The 23,417-nt window shown below is 42.7% G+C and overlaps 3 protein-coding genes and 1 pseudogene across 3 annotated transcripts; all 4 read left to right on the top strand.

The window, feature by feature from the left end:
- Window positions 1-899: 899 nt before the first annotated feature.
- On the top strand, window positions 900-1,709 carry LOC136485507 (22 kDa alpha-zein 8-like; annotated as a pseudogene).
- Window positions 1,710-4,429: 2,720 nt separating this feature from the next.
- On the top strand, window positions 4,430-5,239 carry LOC136485504 (22 kDa alpha-zein 8-like). The gene has a single exon (XM_066482369.1). The coding sequence runs from the start codon at window positions 4,430-4,432 to the stop codon at window positions 5,237-5,239; it is 810 nt and encodes a 269-aa protein (XP_066338466.1).
- A 2,723-nt stretch (window positions 5,240-7,962) lies between these two features.
- On the top strand, window positions 7,963-8,772 carry LOC136485503 (22 kDa alpha-zein 8-like). The gene has a single exon (XM_066482368.1). It carries the CDS (start codon window positions 7,963-7,965, stop codon window positions 8,770-8,772), a length of 810 nt encoding a protein of 269 aa, XP_066338465.1.
- Window positions 8,773-21,762: 12,990 nt separating this feature from the next.
- Window positions 21,763-22,572, top strand: LOC136485502 (22 kDa alpha-zein 8-like). The gene has a single exon (XM_066482367.1). It carries the CDS (start codon window positions 21,763-21,765, stop codon window positions 22,570-22,572), a length of 810 nt encoding a protein of 269 aa, XP_066338464.1.
- The last annotated feature ends 845 nt before the right edge of the window (window positions 22,573-23,417 follow it).

Raw genomic sequence — 23,417 nt, 5'->3', positions numbered from 1 at the left:
TACACCTATTTGAATCAAGAGCTAGAGTTCAACATATAGTCCATCCACTCTGGCTTATTACACGCTCTGGCCTTCCCCAAAGTTAATTTTCTCTAACTTTGACAAACTTCCTAGAAAATCTATCCAAAATTTTGAACATCAAGTTTGTTTCGGTGAATTATTTATGATAGATGTCTTGACAGTGCTTTTTTGTCATCAGAGTTGATTTAAAACTTTGTCAAAGTGATACAATATGGGGTTTAGACAATACTAAAGTAAATTGTAATCAAGAACACAGGGACCGTGTGGCAATTGCCATGTTTAGCTATAAGCATTCTAATTTTGTACATTCTATGTGTGTGCATGCATCTGTACATACTAGGATTTCAATTAGTGTCGATCTTGTAGCATTTGTTCATTCATTGCTGAATAAATTCTCACCTAACCACTGTGCAAACTTTAACCATGAGTACAACACTACAATAAAGTCCGTTGATAAAGGCTTTGATACGCGTGAGCAAGTCCTCACTTTACATACTCGTCTTGTTTATAAAGTGAAACATTTATGATATGGCTAAGGCTGTAACATGTGTAAAGGTGAAGTGATCATGCATGTCATTCCTCATGTATAAAAAATATTCCAATAGAAAAAGACACATTTTTCTTGTACGTAGTGGAAATTGTCTTTCCTACACAGACCATATAATCCAATGAAATTGATAATTAAATGTCAAAATTGACTAGGTGCCATGTCATCTATAGCTTATCTGTTGTTTGGCGAAAAGCCAAAATCTAAATAGATATACATGAGCTCTCACTTGTATAAATAGGCCCCAAATCAGTAGTTAATCCATCACCCATAACACTAAGAGCAATCAGAAACATACCAAGTGAAACAGACTAGCAACGCCCTCGCAACAATGGCTACCAAGATACTTGCCCTCCTTGCGCTCCTTGCTCTTTCAGTGAGCGCTACAACCGCGGTTATTATTCCACAGTGCTCACTTGCTCCTAATGCTATTAATCCACAATTCCTCCCACCAATTACTCCTATGGGGTTCGAACAATCAGCTGTGCAGGCCTATAGGCTACAGCAGGCGCATGCAGCGAGCATCTTACAACAACCAATTGCCCAATTGCAACAACAATCCTTAGCCCATCTAATCGTACAGACCATCACAGCGTAGCAGCAACAACAGTTCCTGCCAGCACTCAGTCAACTAGCCGTGGCGAACCCTGCCGCCTACTGGCAACAATAGCTGCTTATATCCAACCCACTGGCTCCAGCGAACGCCGCTGCATACCAGCAACAACAACAACTGCAACAGGTCCTATCAGCGGTCAGTCAACTAGACATGGCAAACCCTGCCGCCTACCTGCAACAACAACAGCTGCTTGCATCCAACCCACTGGCTACGGCCAATGCCGCTGCATACCTGCAACAACAACAACTGTAACAAATCCTACCAGCGCTCAGTCAACCAGCCGTGGTGAACCCTGCCGCCTACTTGCAACAGCAACAACTTCTTCCATTCAACCAGCTAGCTGCGGCGAACACCGCTGCATACCTGCAACAACATTAGCTGCTTCCAGTTAACCCACTGGCAGTTGCTAACCCATGGGCTGCCGCCTTCCTGCAGCAGCAACAATTGTCGCCATTCAACCAGATATCTTTGACGAACCCTGCCTTGTCGTGGCAGCAACCCATAGTTGGAGGTGCCATCTTCTAGATTACATATGAGTTGTACTTGATAACAAAGCTCTCATACCGGCGTGTGCAACTTCCTAGAAATAATCAATATATTGTTTGAGATTTATCTGAGTCTATTTCTTAACTATGTTCTTCATATATACAATTGAAACCATCAAATCATAATTAAAGACACATGCTTGGTTAACACGTAGACAATACAACATTACTTCATCAATCCAAAGATGTGCTAGCCCGACCTCTTGAATGTTCTCATTCGGGTGTGTGCGTGTGTGTTTATATGATTGATGCGACTGTACACGCTTGCAGCTGAGTACTTGCATTTGTGATATGTTCTTTTGAGAAAGTGATGGGCACATATGCTTTGACCATGGCCGTTCAAATCTGGTGCACGTATACTATGGAAAACACAATATAAGTTCGTGAGCAAACCTATATGTGCCTCTAAAGTTGTTCACGCAAAGTCTTACCGCTTAATTATTGTCTTTAGTAAATATTCGGTGCATATGTTTTTAACTAGAACCCAAATTGTGCATGCCACCATAATACTGTAGACATATAAGGTATCTTTGCAGCCCATGAACTTAACAACACCAAGGTCATTAAATCAGCTGGACCCTATCAGTAACAATTTTGATGTTGGTAACAACACAGTACAAAACTTCTTGGCCAAAAATAATTTATGACGAATATGAAGTTTAAATTATTATCCCTCAAATAAATTAATGCAAATTTTGCGGAGGGTCACCAAACTTGTGTGGAATTTGCAGCTCAACACACTAGCTCACTTTTCAGCTAGGTAGCATTACCAAAGATGGGATGCTTGCTAATGGGCACCACACCCACTAAAATAATATTTTGATTTGGGCTATCTAAATCCAAAAGTAAAGCCCTAAGATTGAAGTACCAACCGGCCACCGCCATCCTACAATTTTGTAGAGAGAACCCACATGGAGTGTGCCATTATGACTCCTAGCTTAGTCCAATGGATTGCAATTTCCTTCTGTGTTTAGCTTGTGACAAGGGGCATGCTCTGAAATGTTAAATGTAAAAAATTAAGGAGTTCATTACTAACATGATGGTTTAATAGGATAGCTCAAAACACTAGAATCGACGTAGCCTGCACTCACATGTCAAATAAAAACAGAAGGAATATCTTATCACATCTATATGAGCACCCATGACACAAATTATACAGACTCATGCAATTCCATCGTAAATAAAAAAAGGAACAGTAAAGGAAGCCATCATCAAGAGTTGTTCCACTCATTTCGATTAGGTGTCAACTGAAGTTATTCTTTTTAAATATTTTTAGCCATATTTGATTTCCATATCCCAAAATGGGTGCCCAGTCCTAGCGATTAAGCTTACCAGCCCAATGTTCTCGATCTTTCGGACTAGATTCAACTCGTGTGTAAGCAAAGTCAAAATCTCTTTACATAGACTGTAACGAATTAAATGTGTACCGAGGGCACATTGTTCTAGCATAAAAGAATAAGGAGTGTCTTGTATGGAACTTTGAATTTGGATGTTGTAGTTTTTCGATAGAAAAATCAATGCTGAGCCCCATCTTAGTCTCTTTTTTCTTGAGTTTTTGCAGGATTGCTGAGTAAGGTTTACGTTAGTCATCATGTTGTCTTTGTTCATGAATGGATCTATGCCTTTGAGCCCTAACTTATGTTTTAGATAGCTAGGAGGTTGGCCATGGTGTCCTCTTCGTCTCTATATGAAAGGTTAGACTCATATTGTAGCTAGTGCAAGGAACAAAAGTTGCATAATTATTTTCATTCTCCATTCTAAACGGAAACAAGTTAACTTTGACATTTGTAAAAGCTAGATGTACACCTATTTGAATCAAGAGCTAGAGTTCAACATATAGTCCATCCACTCTGGCTTATTACACGCTCTGGCCTTCCCCAAAGTTAATTTTCTCTAACTTTGACAAACTTCCTAGAAAATCTATCCAAAATTTTGAACATCAAGTTTGTTTCGGTGAATTATTTATGATAGATGTCTTCACAGTGCTTTTTTGTCATCAGAGTTGATTTAAAACTTTGTCAAAGTGATACAATATGGGGTTTAGACAATACTAAAGTAAATTGTAATCAAGAACACAGGGACCGTGTGGCAATTGCCAGGTTTAGCTATAAGCATTCTAATTTTGTACATTCTATGTGTGTGCATGCATCTGTACATACTAGGATTTCAATTAGTGTCGATCTTGTAGCATTTGTTCATTCATTGCTGAATAAATTCTCACCTAACCACTGTGCAAACTTTAACCATGAGTACAACACTACAATAAAGTCCGTTGATAAAGGCTTTGATACGCGTGAGCAAGTCCTCACTTTACATACTCGTCTTGTTTATAAAGTGAAACATTTATGATGTGGCTAAGGCTGTAACATGTGTAAAGGTGAAGTGATCATGCATGTCATTCCTCATGTATAAAAAATATTCCAATAGAAAAAGACACATTTTTCTTGTACGTAGTGGAAATTGTCTTTCCTACACAGACCATATAATCCAATGAAACTGATAATTAAATGTCAAAATTGACTAGGTGCCATGTCATCTATAGCTTATCTGTTGTTTGGCGAAAAGCCAAAATCTAAATAGATATACATGAGCTCTCACTTGTATAAATAGGCCCCAAATCAGTAGTTAATCCATCACCCATAACACTGAGAGCAATCAGAAACATACCAAGTGAAACAAACTAGCAACGCCCTCGCAACAATGGCTACCAAGATACTTGCCCTCCTTGCGCTCCTTGCTCTTTCAGTGAGCGCTACAACCGCGGTCATTATTCCACAGTGCTCACTTGCTCCTAATGCTATTAATCCACAATTCCTCCCACCAATTACTCCTATGGGGTTCGAACAATCAGCTGTGCAGGCCTATAGGCTACAGCAGGCGCATGCAGCGAGCATCTTACAACAACCAATTGCCCAATTGCAAGAGCAATCCTTAGCCCATCTAATCATACAGACCATCACAGCGCAGCAGCAGCAACGGTTCCTGCCAGCACTCAGTCAACTAGCCGTGGCGAACCCTGCCGCCTACTGGCAACAACAGCTGCTTACATGCAACCCACTGGCTCCAGCGAACGCCGCTGCATACCAGCAACAACAACAACTGCAACAGGTCCTATCAGCGGTCAGTCAACTAGACGTGGCAAACCCTGCCGCCTACCAGCAACAACAACAGCTGCTTGCATCCAACCCACTGGCTACGGCCAATGCCGTTGCATACCTGCAACAACAACAGCTGCAACAAATCCTACCAGCGCTCAGTCAACCAGCCGTGGTGAACCCTGCCGCCTACTTGCAACAGCAACAGCTTCTTCCATTCAACCAGCTGGCTGCGGCGAACACTGCTGCATACCTGCAACAACATCAGCTGCTTCCAGTTAACCCACTGGCAGTTGCTAACCCATGGGCTGCCGCCTTCCTGCAGCAGCAACAATTGTCGCCATTCAACCAGATATCTTTGACGAACCCTGCCTTGTCGTGGCAGCAACCCATAGTTGGAGGTGCCATCTTCTAGATTACATATGAGTTGTACTTGATAACAAAGCTCTCATACCGGTGTGTGCAACTTCCCAGAAATAATCAATATATTGTTTGAGATTTATCTGAGTCTATTTCTTAACTGTGTTCTTCATATATACAATTGAAACCATCAAATCATAATTAAAGACACATGCTTGGTTAACACGTAGACAATACAACATTACTTCATCAATCCAAAGATGTGCCAGCCCGACCTCTTGAATGTTCTCGTTCGGGTGTGTGCGTGTGTGTTTATATGATTGATACGACTGTACGCGCTTGTAGCTGAGTACTTGCATTTGTGATATGTTCTTTTGAGAAAGTGATGGGCACATATGCTTTGACCATGGCCATTCAAATCTGGTGCACATATACTAAGGAAAACACAATATAAGTTCGTGAGCAAACCTATATGTGCCTCTGAAGTTGTTCACGCAAAGTCTTACCGCTTAGTTATTGTCTTTAGTAAATATTCGGTGCATATGTTTTTAACTAGAACCCAAATTGTGCATGCCACCATAATACTGTAGACATATAAGGTATCTTTGTAGCCCATGAACTTAACAACACCAAGGTCATTAAATCAGCTGGACCCTGTCAGTAACAATTTTGATGTTGGTAACAACACAGTACAAAACTTCTTGGCCAAAAATAATTTATGACGAATATGAAGTTTAAATTATTATCCCACGAATAAATTAATGAAAATTTTGCGGAGGGACACCAAACTTGTGTGGAATTTACAGCTCAACACACTAGCTCACTTTTCAGCTAGGTAGCATTACCAAAGATGGGATGCTTGCTAATGGGCACCACACCCACTAAAATAATATTTTGATTTGGGCTATCTAAATCCAAAAGTAAAGCCCTAAGATTGAAGTACCAACCGGCCACCGCCATCCTACAATTTTGTAGAGAGAACCCACATGGAGTGTGCCATTCTGACTCCTAGCTTAGTCCAATGGATTGCAATTTCCTTCTGTGTTTAGCTTGTGACAAGGGGCATGCTCTGAAATGTTAAATGTAAAAAATTAAGGAGTTCATTACTAACATGATGGTTTAATAGGCGTAGCTCAAAACACTAGAATCGACGTAGCCTGCACTCACATGTCAAATAAAAACATAAGGAATATCTTATCACATCTATATGAACACCCATGACACAAATTATACAGACTCATGCAATTCCATCGTAAATAAAAAAAGGAACAGTAAAGGAAGCCATCATCAAGAGTTGTTCCACTCATTTCGATTAGGTGTCAACTGAAGTTATTCTTTTTATATATTTTTAGCCATATTTGATTTCCATATCCCAAAATGGGTGCCCAGTCCTAGCGATTAAGCTTACTAGCCCAATGTTCTCGATCTTTCGGACTAGATTAAACTCGTGTGTAAGCAAAGTCAAAATCTCTTTACGTAGACTCTAACGAATTAAATATGTGTACCCAGGGCACATTGTTCTAGCATAAAAGAATAAGGAGTGTCTTGTATGGAACTTTGAATTTGGATGTTGTAGTTTTTCGATAGAAAAATCAATGCTGAGCCCCATCTTAGTCTCTTTTTTCTTGAGTTTTTGCAGGATTGCTGAGTAAGGTTTACGTTAGTCATCATGTTGTCTTTGTTCATGAATGGATCTATGCCTTTGAGCCCTAACTTATGTTTTAGATAGCTAGGAGGTTGGCCATGGTGTCCTCTTCGTCTCTATATGAAAGGTTAGACTCATATTGTAGCTAGTGCAAGGAACAAAAGTTGCATAATTTTTTTCATTCTCCATTCTAAATGGAAACAAGTTAACTTTGACATTTGTAAAAGCTAGAAGTACACCTATTTGAATCAAGAGCTAGAGTTCAACATATAGTCCATCCACTCTGGCTTATTACACGCTCTGGCCTTCCCCAAAGTTAATTTTCTCTAACTTTGACAAACTTCCTAGAAAATCTATCCAAAATTTTGAACATCAAGTTTGTTTCGGTGAATTATTTATGATAGATGTCTTGACAGTGCTTTTTTGTCATCAGAGTTGATTTAAAACTTTGTCAAAGTGATACAATATGGGGTTTAGACAATACTAAAGTAAATTGTAATCAAGAACACAGGGACCGTGTGGCAATTGCCATGTTTAGCTATAAGCATTCTAATTTTGTACATTCTATGTGTGTGCATGCATCTGTACATACTAGGATTTCAATTAGTGTCGATCTTGTAGCATTTGTTCATTCATTGCTGAATAAATTCTCACCTAACCACTGTGCAAACTTTAACCATGAGTACAACACTACAATAAAGTCCGTTGATAAAGGCTTTGATACGCGTGAGCAAGTCCTCACTTTACATACTCGTCTTGTTTATAAAGAGAAACATTTATGATGTGGCTAAGGCTGTAACATGTGTAAAGGTGAAGTGATCATGCATGTCATTCCTCCTGTATAAAAAATATTCCAATAGAAAAAGACACATTTTCCTTGTACGTAGTGGATATTGTCTTTCCTACACAGACCATATAATCCAATGAAACTAATAATTAAATGTCAAAATTGACTAGGTGCCATGTCATCTATAGCTTATCTGTTGTTTGGCGAAAAGCCAAAATCTAAACAGATATACATGAGCTCTCACTTGTATAAATAGGCCCCAAATCAGTAGTTAATCCATCACCCACAACACTGAGAGCAATCAGAAACATACCAAGTGAAACAAACTAGCAACGCCCTCGCAACAATGGCTACCAAGATACTTGCCCTCCTTGCGCTCCTTGCTCTTTCAGTGAGCGCTACAACCGCGGTCATTATTCCACAGTGCTCACTTGCTCCTAATGCTATTAATCCACAATTCCTCCCACCAATTACTCCTATGGGGTTCGAACAATCAGCTGTGCAGGCCTATAGGCTACTGCAGGCACTTGCAGCGAGCATCTTACAACAACCAATTGCCCAAGCGCAACAGCAATCCTTAGCCCATCTAATCATACAGACCATCATAGCGCAGCAGCAGCAAAAGTTCCTGCCAGCACTCAGTCAACTAGCCGTGGCGAACCCTGCCGCCTACTGGCAACAACAGCTGCTTGCATCCAACCCACTGGCTCCAGCGAACGTCGCTGCATACCAGCAACAACAACAACTGCAACAGGTCCTATCAGCGGTCAGTCAACTAGACGTGGCAAACCCTGCCACCTACCTACAACAACAACAGCTGCTTGCATCCATCCCACTGGCTGCGGCCAATGCCGCTGCATACCTGCAACAACAACAGCTGCAACAAATCCTACCAGCGCTCAGTCAACCAGCCGTGGTGAACCCTGCCGCCTACTTGCAACAGCAACAGCTTCTTCCATTCAACCAGCTGGCTGCGGCGAACACCGCTGCATACCTGCAACAACATCAGCTGCTTCCAGTTAACCCACTGGCAGTTGCTAACCCATGGGCTGCCGCCTTCCTGCAGCAGCAACAATTGTCGCCATTCAACCAGATATCTTTGACGAACCCTACCTTGTCATGGCAGCAACCCATAGTTGGAGGTGCAATCTTCTAGACTACATATGAGTTGTACTTGATAACAAAGCTCTCATACCGGCGTGTGCAACTTCCCAGAAATAATCAATATATTGTTTGAGATTTATCTGAGTCTATTTCTTCACTGTGTTCTTCATATATACAATTGAAACCATCAAATCATAATTAAAGACACATGCTTGGTTAACACGTAGACAATACAACATTACTTCATCAATCCAAAGATGTGCCAGCCCGACCTCTTGAATGTTCTCGTTCGGGTGTGTGCGTGTGTGTTTATATGATTGATGCGACTGTACGCGCTTGCAGCTGGGTACTTGCATTTGTGATATGTTCTTTTGAGAAAGTGATGGGCACATATGCTTTGACCATGGCCGTTCAAATCTGGTGCACGTATACTAAGGAAAACACAATATAAGTTCGTGAGCAAACCTATATGTGCCTCTGAAGTTGTTCACGCAAAGTCTTACCGCTTAATTATTGTCTTTAGTAAATATTCAGTGCATATGTTTTTAACTAGAACCCAAATTGTGCATGCCAAAATAATACTGTAGACATATAAGGTATCTTTGCAGCCCAAGAACTTAACAACACCAAGGTCATTAAATTAGCTGGACCCTATCAGTAACAATTTTGATGTTGGTAACAACACAGTACAAAACTTCTTGGCCAAAAATAATTTATGACGAATATGAAGTTGAAATTATTATCCCACGAATAAATTAATGAAAATTTTGCGGAGGGACACCAAACTTGTGTGGAATTTGCAGCTCAACACACTAGCTCACTTTTCAGCTAGGTAGCATTACCAAAGATGGGATGCTTGCTAATGGGCACCACACCCCCGAAAATAATATTTTGATTTGGGCTATCTAAATCCAAAAGTAAAGCCCTAAGATTGAAGTACCAACCGGCCATCGCCATCCTACAATTTTGTAGAGAGAACCCACATGGAGTGTGCCATTCTGACTCCTAGCTTAGTCCAGTGGATTGCAATTTCCTTATGTGTTTAGCTTGTGACAAGGGGCATGCTCTAAAATGTTAAATGTAAAAAATTAAGGAGTTCATTACTAACATTGTCACACCCAATTTTAAGGATAAAATTGAATGCACAAAACTCATGTGTGCCCAGGAATCAATAACACACACAAGCTGACAAATTACATATAGTATCATCACGGTGTCTCATACATCAGAGTTATAGTAAAACTTAGTCTTATACATCACAGCGGAATAATAAAAAGATAATAAACTCTCGTGGCCATCATCACAGGGAAGGTCAACTAGTTGACCACAAGCCTAATAATCCTCTGGGAAATCCTCATACCCGTTGTCATCTGTTACCCATCCGGGATTTTTATCCAAGTAAAGAAAATAAACAAGTGTAAGTACATTCCGTACTTAGCAAGCTAACATGGGGTTATGAAGCTCAAAAAGGATAGACTCTGGTTTACTGCAGTAAGCATTTTTAATAGGTCAAACTTTTATTCTCAAGTATTATCAAGTTATGCTTAAGCTCCCATTTAATTCCCATAAGACTATATATATCGGGGTCAAGTTTACCATATTTCATCATAGAACAACTTAATTGATCATCATCAAGTATCCAGTTATTCTGTGAGTTTTCCAGGCTGCTCGTAACCGTGAGCACGGCTGTTATAACAGTTTGTTACCCTCTGCAGAGGTGGTGCACATTCACCGCGAGTCGTGATCCCCATATGCCTGGGTTAATTACTCCCATGTCACTTCCAAGGTGAGCGGGCAGGGTACACTATGAAGCCATTTCATAGGTTTCCCTAACAAGTTAGGGCCGCTAGGTTTCCTTGGCAGGCAGATGTAGGGACCCCCCTTTCCTATGGCACAAATCCATCGCGGCTATACTCATAGGAACAGAGGCAGCCCTATACCCAAAGTGGCAAGCCCCATTTGCGCCAAAAAGGTAACCTCTAACCAGCTAGGAAAGGTCCTATTACTGAGCTAAAGTCAGAGCCATATGACTCTCCCGGTTGCACTGTCAGTCCCAGCTTTTGCCGACAGATAAGTCCTTATGGAGGGCCGGGAGCAACATGGACAAAGGTCATTTGCTCTTTCGCTCTATGGAACAGTTGTTATAAATCATGTCACTCACTTTGTTCCATAGTATTATTCATCAACATGCATATCAAGTTCAGTTAGAGCACTAGCAATCTACCCATATGCATTTAACCCATAGGAGACAAGGAACAGGATAACAATCACTAGGATGTCCTTACGGGTATCAAAATTAGACACATGCAAATGAATAATTGATTAGAGTGAAATAGGACATCAAGGAAGGCCCATGTTATACTTGCCTTGGTTCACAAACTCGTGCTATTCCTGCTGGTCGTCGAAGAGTTCTTGGTCTCCAACGTTTTCCTCACCGTCTGAACGCGACCAACACGGCAACATACAACATTCCAAAAGCATTCACACAAAGCAAACATTCCTATCATTAGAATAGTACACCAATAGTATTGAAATCATGATAAATGTTTGTAAAACTAATCTACGTTTCGCTACGATCACGTCAACGCGAAGTTCACGAAAAACGGAGCTAAAATGCGAAGGTTATGATTAAAACGGGTTTTCCTATAGCCATATATTTAATTTAATCTAATCATGAAATTAAAAAGTTCCAAACTTGACTAACAGTAGCTCCAACATGTATCTTATGAAATTACGAAGCTAACGCGATTTGAATGGATCAATTCGGAGCTAAAACAACAATTTTATAAGCGAAACAGTTCGAATGGCATTTCTGTAAATACTGAAAGCGTACTTTTGACTTAAACAGTGAACTTTACGCTTTCAAAACGAGAATGCGTACTCAAGGAAATACGCCTTGGACTGTGGGTTCAATTCGGTGAAACTAGGAGGGCTCTTTAGCAAATCTACCCGTGAAGGGGTATCTTCTAACGTGAGCCGTCGGATTTGAAATGAACGGCCAGAAATCGATCCGGGGAGAGAGAAGAAAGGGGTGGCCGGCCGGAATAGTGACTCCGGCGAGGCTAGCCATGGCCGGCGGCAAAGAGCACGCCGGCGAGCTCGGTTAGGGGGCCTAGGGTCTGCCAAACGGGGAACCGAGGGCACCCGAGAGCTCGGGGGGAGGAGGGGGTCGCGCTCAGGTCGAGAAGACGGCCGGAGGGGAAGGCCGGGGCGGCGGCGCCATGGCCGGCGGCCGAGAGCTCGCGGACGCACCCAAAACAAGGTCTACGGCCAACGAAACGGGAAATAAGTTGCACTAGGAGAGAGAGGGGAACAAGGCGAAGCTCACAGCGGGGAAGGATGGAGTCGATGGTGGCTTGGGGAAGACGGTGACGCGGACGGCGGACGGCAGTCCTCGGAGCTCCTCCGTGCGGCAGTTGCGGCCGGGGCGAGGTGAAAATGGAGCAGGGAGCGAGAGAGAGACACGCGGGGGGGGGGGGGGGGGGGGCGCGGCTTCGCTTAAAAAGAGGCCGGGGCGCGCGGGGGGGCGCTCCCACGACGCCAGGGCGGCGGTTGTGGCCTCGCGACATGGCCGAGCGGTTCCGAGGGCGCGGGGCAGAGGTGGGGACGCGCTGACGGGCGGGGGCGGGCTGTCAGCGGCTGGGCGCGGGAAGCAGGCGCACGGTGCTGGGCCGGCGGTTGCCTGGTGCGGGCGCAGGCGCAGCTGCTGGGCTGGGCGTGGCTGTTGCTGGGCTGCGCGAAGCTGGGCCGGGTGGGAAAAAAGGGAGGCGAGCTGGGCTGGGGCTGGTGCTGGGCCGCGGAAAAAAAAGAGAGGGGCCAGCGGGCCGAATGTGAGGAAGGGGAGGAGATGGAAGGAAATTTCCTTTTTTCTTTTTATAAATAAAATTTTCAAACTCATTTTCAAAAGGTTTTTAAAATCTTTTAGCATTTGAACAAAACCACCCGTCACAGAAATAAATATGCAATAGCATGAATACATCAACATGTTTCTATTCTTGTATTTTCTTTTAATTTCATAAAATAAATATTATTTCCTAAATTTGAAATGCACATATAATTGCATATTTAAATCAAATTTACTATTTTAAAAAGAATTCAAATTTTAGGGTGTTACAATTCTACCCCCCTTAAGATGAATCTCGTCCTCGAGATTCGGGTGATTGCTTACCCAAACAGTTGGGGATAAGTTTTTCTCAGATCCTCTTCTCTTTCCCAAGTATCCTCATCCTCCGTATAACGATTCCACTGTACCTTGCACATCTTTACTGTTCGGCTTCTCGTAACTCTTTCGGCAATTTCCAAGATCTTTATCGGATACTCTTCATAAGTAAGGTCTTCCTTGACAACAAGTTCTTCCAAAGGGATTTGTTCTTCTGGTACCCTCAGACACTTTTTCAACTGGGAGACATGGAACACGTCGTGCACACCGGACAAGCTCTCAGGCAATTCCAACTGATAAGCTACTTCTCCACGTCTCTCTAGGATCTTAAAAGGTCCTATATACCTTGGGGCTAACTTTCCCTTCATATTGAATCTTCTCACACTTCTCATTGGTGACACTTTCAGGTACACATAATCACCAATCTCGAAAGTTAGCTCTCTTCTGCGGTTATCAGCGTAACTCTTCTGTCGAGACTGAGCCACTCTCAAATTGTCTCTAATCATTCTTACTTGTTCTTCCACGTCTCTAAGGACATCAGGACCAAACACTTGGGTTTCTCCAGTCTGATTCCAGAACAAGGGCGTTCTACACCTACGTCTATACAACGCCTCGAAAGGTGCCATCTTGAGGCTCTTTTGATAACTGTTGTTGTATGAGAACTCTGTGTAAGGCAGACTCTTATCCCAACTATCACCATACTGAAGTGCACAGGCTCTCAACATATCTTCCAAAATCTGGTTGATCCTTTCAGTCTATCCATCAGTTTGCGGGTGGTAAGCAGAACTGAAATTCAACTTTGTTCCCAAAGATCTATGTACTTTATGCCAGAATTGCGATGTAAATTGGGTGCCTCTATCCGACACAATTTTCTTGGGAACACCATGCAAGCACACTATTCGTTCCATGTATAACTCTGCTAACCTTGCACCATTATAAGTAATCTTGACTGGTAAAAAGTGAGCGACCTTGGTGAGTCGATCCACTATTACCCATATTGAATCATAACCTCTTTGAGTGCGGGGTAATCCTACAATAAAATCCATGCCAACTTCTTCCCATTTCCATTCAGGGATCTTCATTGGTTGTAGTAACCCTGCAGGTCTTTGATGCTCAGCTTTCACTCTTTGACAAGTGTCACACAAAGCCACATATTCTGCCACATCTCTCTTCAAACCATACCACCAATACTTTTCTTTGAGATCCAAGTACATCTTGGTACTTCCGGGATGTATAGAATAAGCAGACTCATGGGCCTCTTGCAGAATTGCATCTCGGATAGCTTTCACTTCTGGTACACATATCCGTTTTCTGAACCAAAGGGTACCATTCTCATCCATTCTGAATCCGGATGCCTTTCCAAGCACTACATTCTCTGCTATCTCTTTAAGTTTTTCGTCCTCCAATTGACCTTTGCGTATCTCCTGCTCCAATGTAGGCTCTATCACCAACTCCATTGCATTAGTGACCAGGCTCAAGTTGAGATACTCCATTTCAGCACACAACTCTGCTGACATAGATGTTGTCTGAATTCCATTGGCATACCCCTTTCTGCTAAGCGCATCAGCTACAACGTTTGCCTTTCCCGGGTGATAATGCACTTCCAAATCATAGTCTTTGATCAATTCCAACCAACGATGTTGTCTTAAATTCAGATCTGATTGGGTAAAGATATACTTCAAACTCTTATGATCAGTATAGATATCACTCTTATGTCCAATCAGATAATGTCTCCAGATCTTCAAAGCATGAACCACAGCTGCCAATTCCAAGTCATGAGTAGGATAATTCAACTCATGCTTCCTTAGTTGTCTGGATGCATATGCAACCACTCTTCCTTCTTGCATAAGCACACATCCAAGACCCAAACGGGATGCATCACAATATATAGAGAAGTTCTTGTTTAAATTGGGCAAAATTAATACTGGAGCTGTAGTCAATCTCTTCTTTAGCTCTTCAAAGTTTGCCTGGCATTTATCCGACCATACATACTTAGCATTCTTTTCCAACAAAGCTGTCATAGGCTTGGCTAGCTTGGAAAAGCCTTCAATGAACCTTCGGTAATAACCAGCCAATCCCAAAAAGCTACGAATCTCACTTACAGTAGTTGGTGGTTTCCAATTCAGTACATCTTGCACTTTGCCTGGATCCACTGCTATCCCACCATTGGAGACAACATGACCCAGAAAAGAGACTTCCTTTAACCAAAACTCACACTTGCTCCGCTTAGCGTACAACTTATGCTCTCTAAGCTTTTGCAAGACCATCCTTATGTGTTCCGCATGTTCTTCTTCAGTCTTGGAGAATATTAGTATGTCATCTATGAATACCACCACAAATTTATCCAGAAACTCCATGAACACCTTGTTCATCAAATACATGAAGTATGCAGGTGCATTGGTCAATCCAAAAGACATAACGGTATACTCATATAATCCATACCGTGTAGTGAATGCTGTCTTGGGTATATCCGAGTTCTGAATCTTAAGCTGATGATAACCAGATCGGAGATCAATCTTGGAGAACACATGAGCTCCTCTCAACTGATCAAACAAATCATCTATCCTAGGCAAAGGGTATTTATTCTTGATGGTAACCTCATTAAGTGAGCGGTAATCCACACACATCCGTTGACTACCATCCTTCTTATCCACAAAGATCACAGGTGCCCCCCACGGGGAAGAACTGGGGCGTATGAAACCTTTTTCTTGCAACTCTTTTAGTTGTTTCTTAAGCTCTTCTAATTCATTAACTCCCATTCTATATGGACGTTTAGCTATTGGTGCAGTTCCAGGTAATAATTCAATAATGAATTCAATGTCTCGGTCAGGTGGCATACCTGGCAAGTCATCGGGGAAGACATCCGGAAATTCCTCCACGACATGATCTTGTTCATTGATTTCATCATCTAGCTGATTCACTGTGGCTGTAGGCGGAGCTTGCACTACTACTTCTACACAGATTCTATCCCCATTGAGTGATGTCACAACCACATATTTCTCCTGACACTGTATCACTGCCCGGTGTTGTTTCATCCAATCCATTCCCAGGATAAGGTCAATTCCCGCTGTTCTCAACACAATAGGCTTCACCTTGAAGTCTACCCCCCTTAAGGAAATGCTAGTTGAGGGGCTCCAATAAGAAGCAGGCATACTACCTCCTAGGGAATTCACTAGTATTGGGTTTTTCATGGCACACAAAGGTACGCTATGCATTCTAACAAAAGCTTGGGAGATAAAAGAATGCGAAGCACCAGAATCAAAAAGTACGGTAGCAGAAATAGAGTTGACACTGAACGTACCCAACATGACCTCAGGCGTCTCCTGAGCTGCATCAGATGACACATAGTTCACCTTCGCTATGAGAGGTGGTCGGGCGTTGAACTTCTGATTGTTGGCCTGGTTCTGAGGTGCTTGCTGGTTCTGCTTCTTAGGACACTAATGAGCATAGTGACCTACTTCTCCACATCGGTAACAGGCATTGGGATTGTTGGGCACACCACTCTTCACAGGAGCATTGTTAGGCACTCCCTGGCGTGTTGCAGGATTGCTAGTCTGTTGCGGGGGACGCTGATTTCCAAACTGTTGCTGATACTGAGGGCGTTGGTGGAACTGGTTCCACTGAGGATACTGACCACGGTTTCCCTGATGAGTTGGTCCTTGATTCCTCTGCTGGAAACCTTGCTGGGGATATGCACGTGGGCGAGTGTTGCTTCCAGAAGCTTGCCCTTGGAGCCTTCTCTTCTTAGCTTCCATTTCCTTGCGCTTATCATCAATCACGATTGCGTGATTCACCAAAGACTGGAAGTTAGGATAAGTATTAGACATCAGCTGGAGCTGCAGTCCATCATAGAGTCCCTTGAGGAAACGACGTTGCTTATCTTTGTCATTCGCTACATCATTAGGAGCGTAGCGTGATAGTTGTGCGAACTTGTCCCGATATTCCGCCACAGTCATTGATCCTTGCTTGAGAGATCTGAATTCTTCCTACTTCAGTTCCACTAGTCCATCAGGAATATGGTATGACCAGAAACTGTCCTTAAATTCCTGCCAAGTGATATCAGGAGCATTGTTGGGACGTCCAAACTGGAATGATTCCCACCAATCCTGAGCAGCTCCTTGGAGTTGCCCGGAAGCATACAACACCTTCTCTAGGTCGTTGCATTGTGCTATGTTCAGTTGTTTCTCCACAGCACGCATCCAATCATCGGCCTCCATAGGGTCTGAGGCATGTGTGAACACCGGTGGACGACCTTTCATAAACTCTCCACGCTTATCTCTAACCTGGATAGGCTGTGGACCTCTTGCAGGTTCATTGTCCAAGCGCTGCATCATAGCTTGCATCAGCTGCGCTTGCATTCCCAATATCTGCTCCATGGTCACAGGTGGCGGTGGTGGATTCATAAGAGCATCACGCCCACGACCACGGCCTCTGCCTCTTCCTCCTCTTGCGGCCATCTGTTTTCCAACAAATGTGCAAAATTTAGAGATTTTTCCAATTATAGAGAGCTTGCAAGAGATAAGAACAACGCTGAAAATTTTCTGGGCAAGATTCAAATTCAGCAGTTCAGTAAAACTGTTATAACTCGAGTTTCAGAGATCCAACAGAGGTGCACCAAGATTCGTTAGAAAGCTTAGGACATCAGCTACAACTTTCATTTAGACCACTTTTACAGATTCGGACTCGCACATAGCCAAAAATAGAGCTAAACCGAAACTGTTCTGAGTTCCAGACAGCGCTGGAACATCAACTTGTGTCAGCTAGATCTCCCAAACCTGAACAGCTATTGACGTGATTCCAAAGACACTAGAAATATACAGAGGTCTAGTTATCTCCACAAAAATTTCAGAATTTTTATCACCCCAGATTTTGAGTTACCAGATAAAGAACACAGGCTGCTCCAGAAATCAACACAGCAGAGATAAGATAAAATGATACTTCTGCATTAAGATTTCATTCTAAATTTAAAGTTCCAATCTAAGGAAGTTGTGGACATGCCCACAAACTTTCAGCAATCAAGCGAAATACCAAATCAACCAAGTTCACAAATCAAACATCTAATCAACCAAGTTCACGAGACCAACAAAACTAAATAAGAACACGAACTAACAACGTGATAATCTAGATCAAGGCACCTAACACCTATGGAGCGGTGTCAATCATGGTGAAGGAACGGCGCTTCTTCTTGTAGATGGAAGGCTGTCCCAACTGTGCACGAAGTTCATCCACTTGTTTCTGAAGACGTCTCTACGCTCTCTGAGATGCACGCAGTTCTACTTTGACCTCATCATCCACTCCCTGCATAGCGTGGACATGCTGCACCGTTGCCTCCAGTGTTGGGTCATTCTCTGGTGGAGCCAAAACCTGCCAAACACCCTCATGATCATTTCGAGGAAGGAACCTGAAGCGATCCTCCCTCATGGCCTCGAAGCGACGACCATGGTAGTGGATGTAGGAATTCTATGCTGCATCCTCCATGCCATCCAAAGCATGGGCTCTCCTGGCAGGGGCACTGTGGATAGTCTCCACCTCATGTCCATTGATGATATCATTCCATGCGGTGACCACCAGCTCTACCTTCCAGAAGGTAGCCTCCAGTGGGTGCTTGTACTCGGCGCAGTGGTAGCTGATGGAGGCGTGCAAGTCGGGGAAGTAGTCGTCCAGCACATGGGTGAGGAGAGTGTGGTAGTAGGCTGTCTCTGGAGCTGGCTTGAAGTAGTACTTGCACTTCCAGCCAATCTCCTCGTCCTCCACGGGGGCAGCTGGGGAGGGTGCAGGTGTAGGGGAAGTAGCCGTCGACTCCTCAGGTGTAGCTACCACAGGGTAGACGGGCACGGCGACTGGTGTAGGAGCAGGTGTAGGCGTCAGTGTAGCCATCTCCTCGTCGTCGGAGATGATCACAATCTCCCTCTCCGCCGATGGGGCACGCGGGGTGAACATGGCACGATAGCCGGCGGTGCTGAGTCGAGCAGTCTTCGGATTATGAGACATCTATAGATTTAAAGTGAGATAGAAATTAGAATCAACAATTTTAAATAATAGATTAAGGTATGAAAAGCATAAATGTTTTAATAAAATAACAAGAATAAGTCAGTAAGCAAGAAACCAGAGGAGCAAAGCTGCTAAAACGACCATTTTCTAACTAGGCTTGCGTCCTACAGTCAACCTGGCTCTGATACCAATTTGTCACACCCAATTTTAAGGATAAAATTGAATGCACAAAACTCATGTGTGCCCAGGAATCAATAACACACACAAGCTGACAAATTACATATAGTATCATCACGGTGTCTCATACATCAGAGTTATAGTAAAACTTAGTCTTATACATCACAGCGGAATAATAAAAAGATAATAAACTCTCGTGGCCATCGTCACAGGGAAGGTCAACTGGTTGACCACAAGCCTAATAATCCTCCAGGAAATCCTCATACCCGTTGTCATCTGTTACCTATCTGGGATTTTTATCCAAGTAAAGAAAATAAACAAGTGTAAGTACATTCCGTACTTAGCAAGCTAACATGGGGTTATGAAGCTCAAAAAGGATAGACTCTGGTTTACTGCAGTAAGCATTTTTAATAGGTCAAACTTTTATTCTCAAGTTTTATCAAGTTATGCTTAAGCTCCCATTTAATTCCCATAAGACTATATATATCGGGGTCAAGTTTACCATATTTCATCATAGAACAACTTAATTGATCATCATCAAGTATCCAGTTATTCTGTGAGTTTTCCGGGCCGCTCGTAACCGTGAGCACGGCTGTTATAACAGTTTGTTACCCTCTGCAGAGGTGGTGCACATTCACTGCGAGTCGTGATCCCCATATGCCCGGGTTAATTACTCCCATGTCACTTCCAAGGTGAGCGGGCAGGGTACACTATGAAGCCATTTCATAGGTTTCCCTAACAAGTTAGGGCCGCTAGGTTTCCTTGGCAGGCAGATGTAGGGACCCCCCTTTCCTATGGCACAAATCCATCGCGGCTATACTCATAGGAACAGAGGCAGCCCTATACCCAAAGTGGCAAGCCCCATTTGCGCCAAAAAGGTAACCTCTAACCAGCTAGGAAAGGTCCTATTACTGAGCTAAAGTCAGAGCCATATGACTCTCCCGGTTGCACTGTCAGTCCCAGCTTTTGCCGACAGATAAGTCCTTATGGAGGGCCAGGAGCAACATGGACAAAGGTCATTTGCTCTTTCGCTCTATGGAACAGTTGTTATAAATCATGTCACTCACTTTGTTCCATAGTATTATTCATCAACATGCATATCGAGTTCAGTTAGAGCACTAGCAATCTACCCATATGCATTTAACCCATAGGAGACAAGGAACAGGATAACAATCACTAGGATGTCCTTACGGGTATCAAAATTAGACACATGCAAATGAATAATTGATTAGAGTGAAATAGGACATCAAGGAAGGCCCATGTTATACTTGCCTTGGTTCACAAACTCGTGCTATTCCTGCTGGTCGTCGAAGAGTTCTTGGTCTCCAACGTTTTCCTCACCGTCTGAACGCGACCAACACGGCAACATACAACATTCCAAAAGCATTCATGCAAAGCAAACATTCCTATCATTAGAACAGTACACCAATAGTATTGAAATCATGATAAATGTTTGTAAAACTAATCTACGTTTCGCTACGATCACGTCAACGCGAAGTTCACGAAAAACGGAGCTAAAATGCGAAGGTTATGATTAAAACGGGTTTTCCTATAGCCCTATATTTAGTTTTTGCAGGATTGCTGAGTAAGGTTTACGTTAGTCATCATGTTGTCTTTGTTCATGAATGGATCTATGCCTTTGAGCCCTAACTTATGTTTTAGATAGCTAGGAGGTTGGCCATGGTTTCCTCTTCGTCTCTATATGAAAGGTTAGACTCATATTGTAGCTAGTGCAAGGAACAAAAGTTGCATAATTTTTTTCATTCTCCATTCTAAATGGAAACAAGTTAACTTTGACATTTGTAAAAGCTAGATGTACACCTATTTGAATCAAGAGCTAGAGTTCAACATATAGTCCATCCACTCTGGCTTATTACACGCTCTGGCCTTCCCCAAAGTTAATTTTCTCTAACTTTGACAAACTTCCTAGAAAATCTATCCAAAATTTTGAACATCAAGTTTGTTTCGGTGAATTATTTATGATAGATGTCTTGATAGTGCTTTTTTGTCATCAAAGTTGATTTAAAACTTTGTCAAAGTGATACAATATGGGGTTTAGACAATACTAAAGTAAATTGTAATCAAGAACACAGGGACCGTGTGGCAATTGCCATGTTTAGCTATAAGCATTCTAATTTTGTACATTCTATGTGTGTGCATGCATCTGTACATACTAGGATTTCAATTAGTGTCGATCTTGTAGCATTTGTTCATTCATTGCTGAATAAATTCTCACCTAACCACTGTGCAAACTTTAACCATGAGTACAACACTACAATAAAGTCCGTTGATAAAGGCTTTGATACGCGTGAGCAAGTCCTCACTTTACATACTCGTCTTGTTTATAAAGAGAAACATTTATGATGTGGCTAAGGCTGTAACATGTGTAAAGGTGAAGTGATCATGCATGTCATTCCTCATGTATAAAAAATATTCCAATAGAAAAAGACACATTTTCCTTGTACGTAGTGGAAATTGTCTTTCCTACACAGACCATATAATCCAATGAAATTGGTAATTAAATGTCAAAATTGACTAGGTGCCATGTCATCTATAGCTTATCTGTTGTTTGGCGAAAAGCCAAAATCTAAATAGATATACATGAGCTCTCACTTGTATAAATAGGCCCCAAATCAGTAGTTAATCCATCACCCATAACATTGAGAGCAATCAGAAACATACCAAGTGAAACAAACTAGCAACGCCCTCGCAACAATGGCTACCAAGATACTTGCCCTCCTTGCGCTCCTTGCTCTTTCAGTGAGCGCTACAACCGCGGTCATTATTCCACAGTGCTCACTTGCTCCTAATGCTATTAATCCACAATTCCTCCCACCAATTACTCCTATGGGGTTCGAACAATCAGCTGTGCAGGCCTATAGGCTACAGCAGGCACTTGCAGCGAGCATCTTACAACAACCAATTGCCCAATTGCAACAGCAATCCTTAGCCCATCTAATCGTACAGACCATCACAGCGCAGCAGCAGCAACAGTTCCTGCCAGCACTCAGTCAACTAGCCGTGGCAAACCCTGCCGCCTACTGGCAACAACAGCTGCTTGCATCCAACCCACTGGCTCCAGCGAACGCCGCAGCATACCTGCAACAACAACAACTGCAACAGGTCCTATTAGCGGTCAGTCAACTAGACGTGGCAAACCCTGCCGCCTACCTGCAACAACAACAACTGCTTGCATCCAACCCACTGGCTGCGGCCAATGCCGCTGCATACCTGCAACAACAACAGCTGCAACAAATCCTACCAGCGCTCAGTCAACCAGCCGTGGTGAACCCTGCCGCCTACTTGCAACAGCAACAGCTTCTTCCATTCAACCAGCTGGCTGCGGCAAACACCGCTGCATACCTGCAACAACATCAGCTGCTTCCAGTTAACCCACTGGCAGTTGCTAACCCATGGGCTGCCGCCTTCCTACAGCAGCAACAATTGTCGCCATTCAACCAGATATCTTTGATGAACCCTGCCTTGTCGTGGCAGCAACCCATAGTTGGAGGTGCCATCTTCTAGATTACATATGAGTTGTACTTGATAACAAAGCTCTCGTACCGGCGTGTGCAACTTCCAGAAATAATCAATATATTGTTTGAGATTTATCTGAGTCTATTTCTTAACTGTGTTCTTCATATATACAATTGAAACCATCAAATCATAATTAAAGACACATGCTTGGTTAACACGTAGACAATACGACATTACTTCATCAATCCAAAGATGTGCCAGCCCGACCTCTTGAATGTTCTCGTTCGGGTGTGTGCATGTGTGTTTATATGATTGATGCGACTGTACGCACTTGCAGCTGAGTACTTGCATTTGTGATATGTTCTTTTGAGAAAATGGTGGGCACATATGCTTTGACCATGGCCATTCAAATCTGGTGCACGTATACTAAGGAAAACACAATATAAGTTCATGAGCAAACCTATATGTGCCTCTGTAGTTGTTCACGCAAAGTCTTACTGCTGAATTATTGTCTTTAGTAAATATTCGGTGCATATGTTTTTAACTAGAACCCAAATTGTGCATGCCACCACAATACTGTAGACATATAAGGTATCTTTGCAGCCCATGAACTTAACAACACCAAGGTCATTAAATCAGCTGGACCCTATCAGTAACAATTTTGATGTTGGTAGCAACAAAGTACAAAACTTCTTGGCCAAAAATAATTTATGACGAATATGAAGTTTAAATTATTATCCCATGAATAAATTAATGAAAATTTTGCGGAGGGACACTAAACTTGTGTGGAATTTGTAGCTCAACACACTAGCTCACTTTTCAGCTAGGTAGCATTACCAAAGATGGGATGCTTGCTAATGGGCACCACACCCGCTAAAATAATATTTTGATTT

This window comes from Miscanthus floridulus, chromosome 10 (genome assembly GCF_019320115.1).
Source record: "Miscanthus floridulus cultivar M001 chromosome 10, ASM1932011v1, whole genome shotgun sequence".
In the NCBI taxonomy this organism is placed as follows: Eukaryota; Viridiplantae; Streptophyta; class Magnoliopsida; order Poales; family Poaceae; genus Miscanthus; species Miscanthus floridulus.
Note: the sequence above shows the minus strand (reverse complement) of the source record. Positions and strands in the feature narration are given on the sequence as shown.

What these genes read in the sequence shown, in the direction of transcription:
- LOC136485503 (XM_066482368.1), top strand. Translation starts at nt 7,963, where the DNA reads ATGGCTACCAAGATACTTGCCCTCCTTGCGCTCCTTGCTCTTTCAGTG.
- LOC136485504 (XM_066482369.1), top strand. Translation starts at nt 4,430, where the DNA reads ATGGCTACCAAGATACTTGCCCTCCTTGCGCTCCTTGCTCTTTCAGTG.
- LOC136485502 (XM_066482367.1), top strand. Translation starts at nt 21,763, where the DNA reads ATGGCTACCAAGATACTTGCCCTCCTTGCGCTCCTTGCTCTTTCAGTG.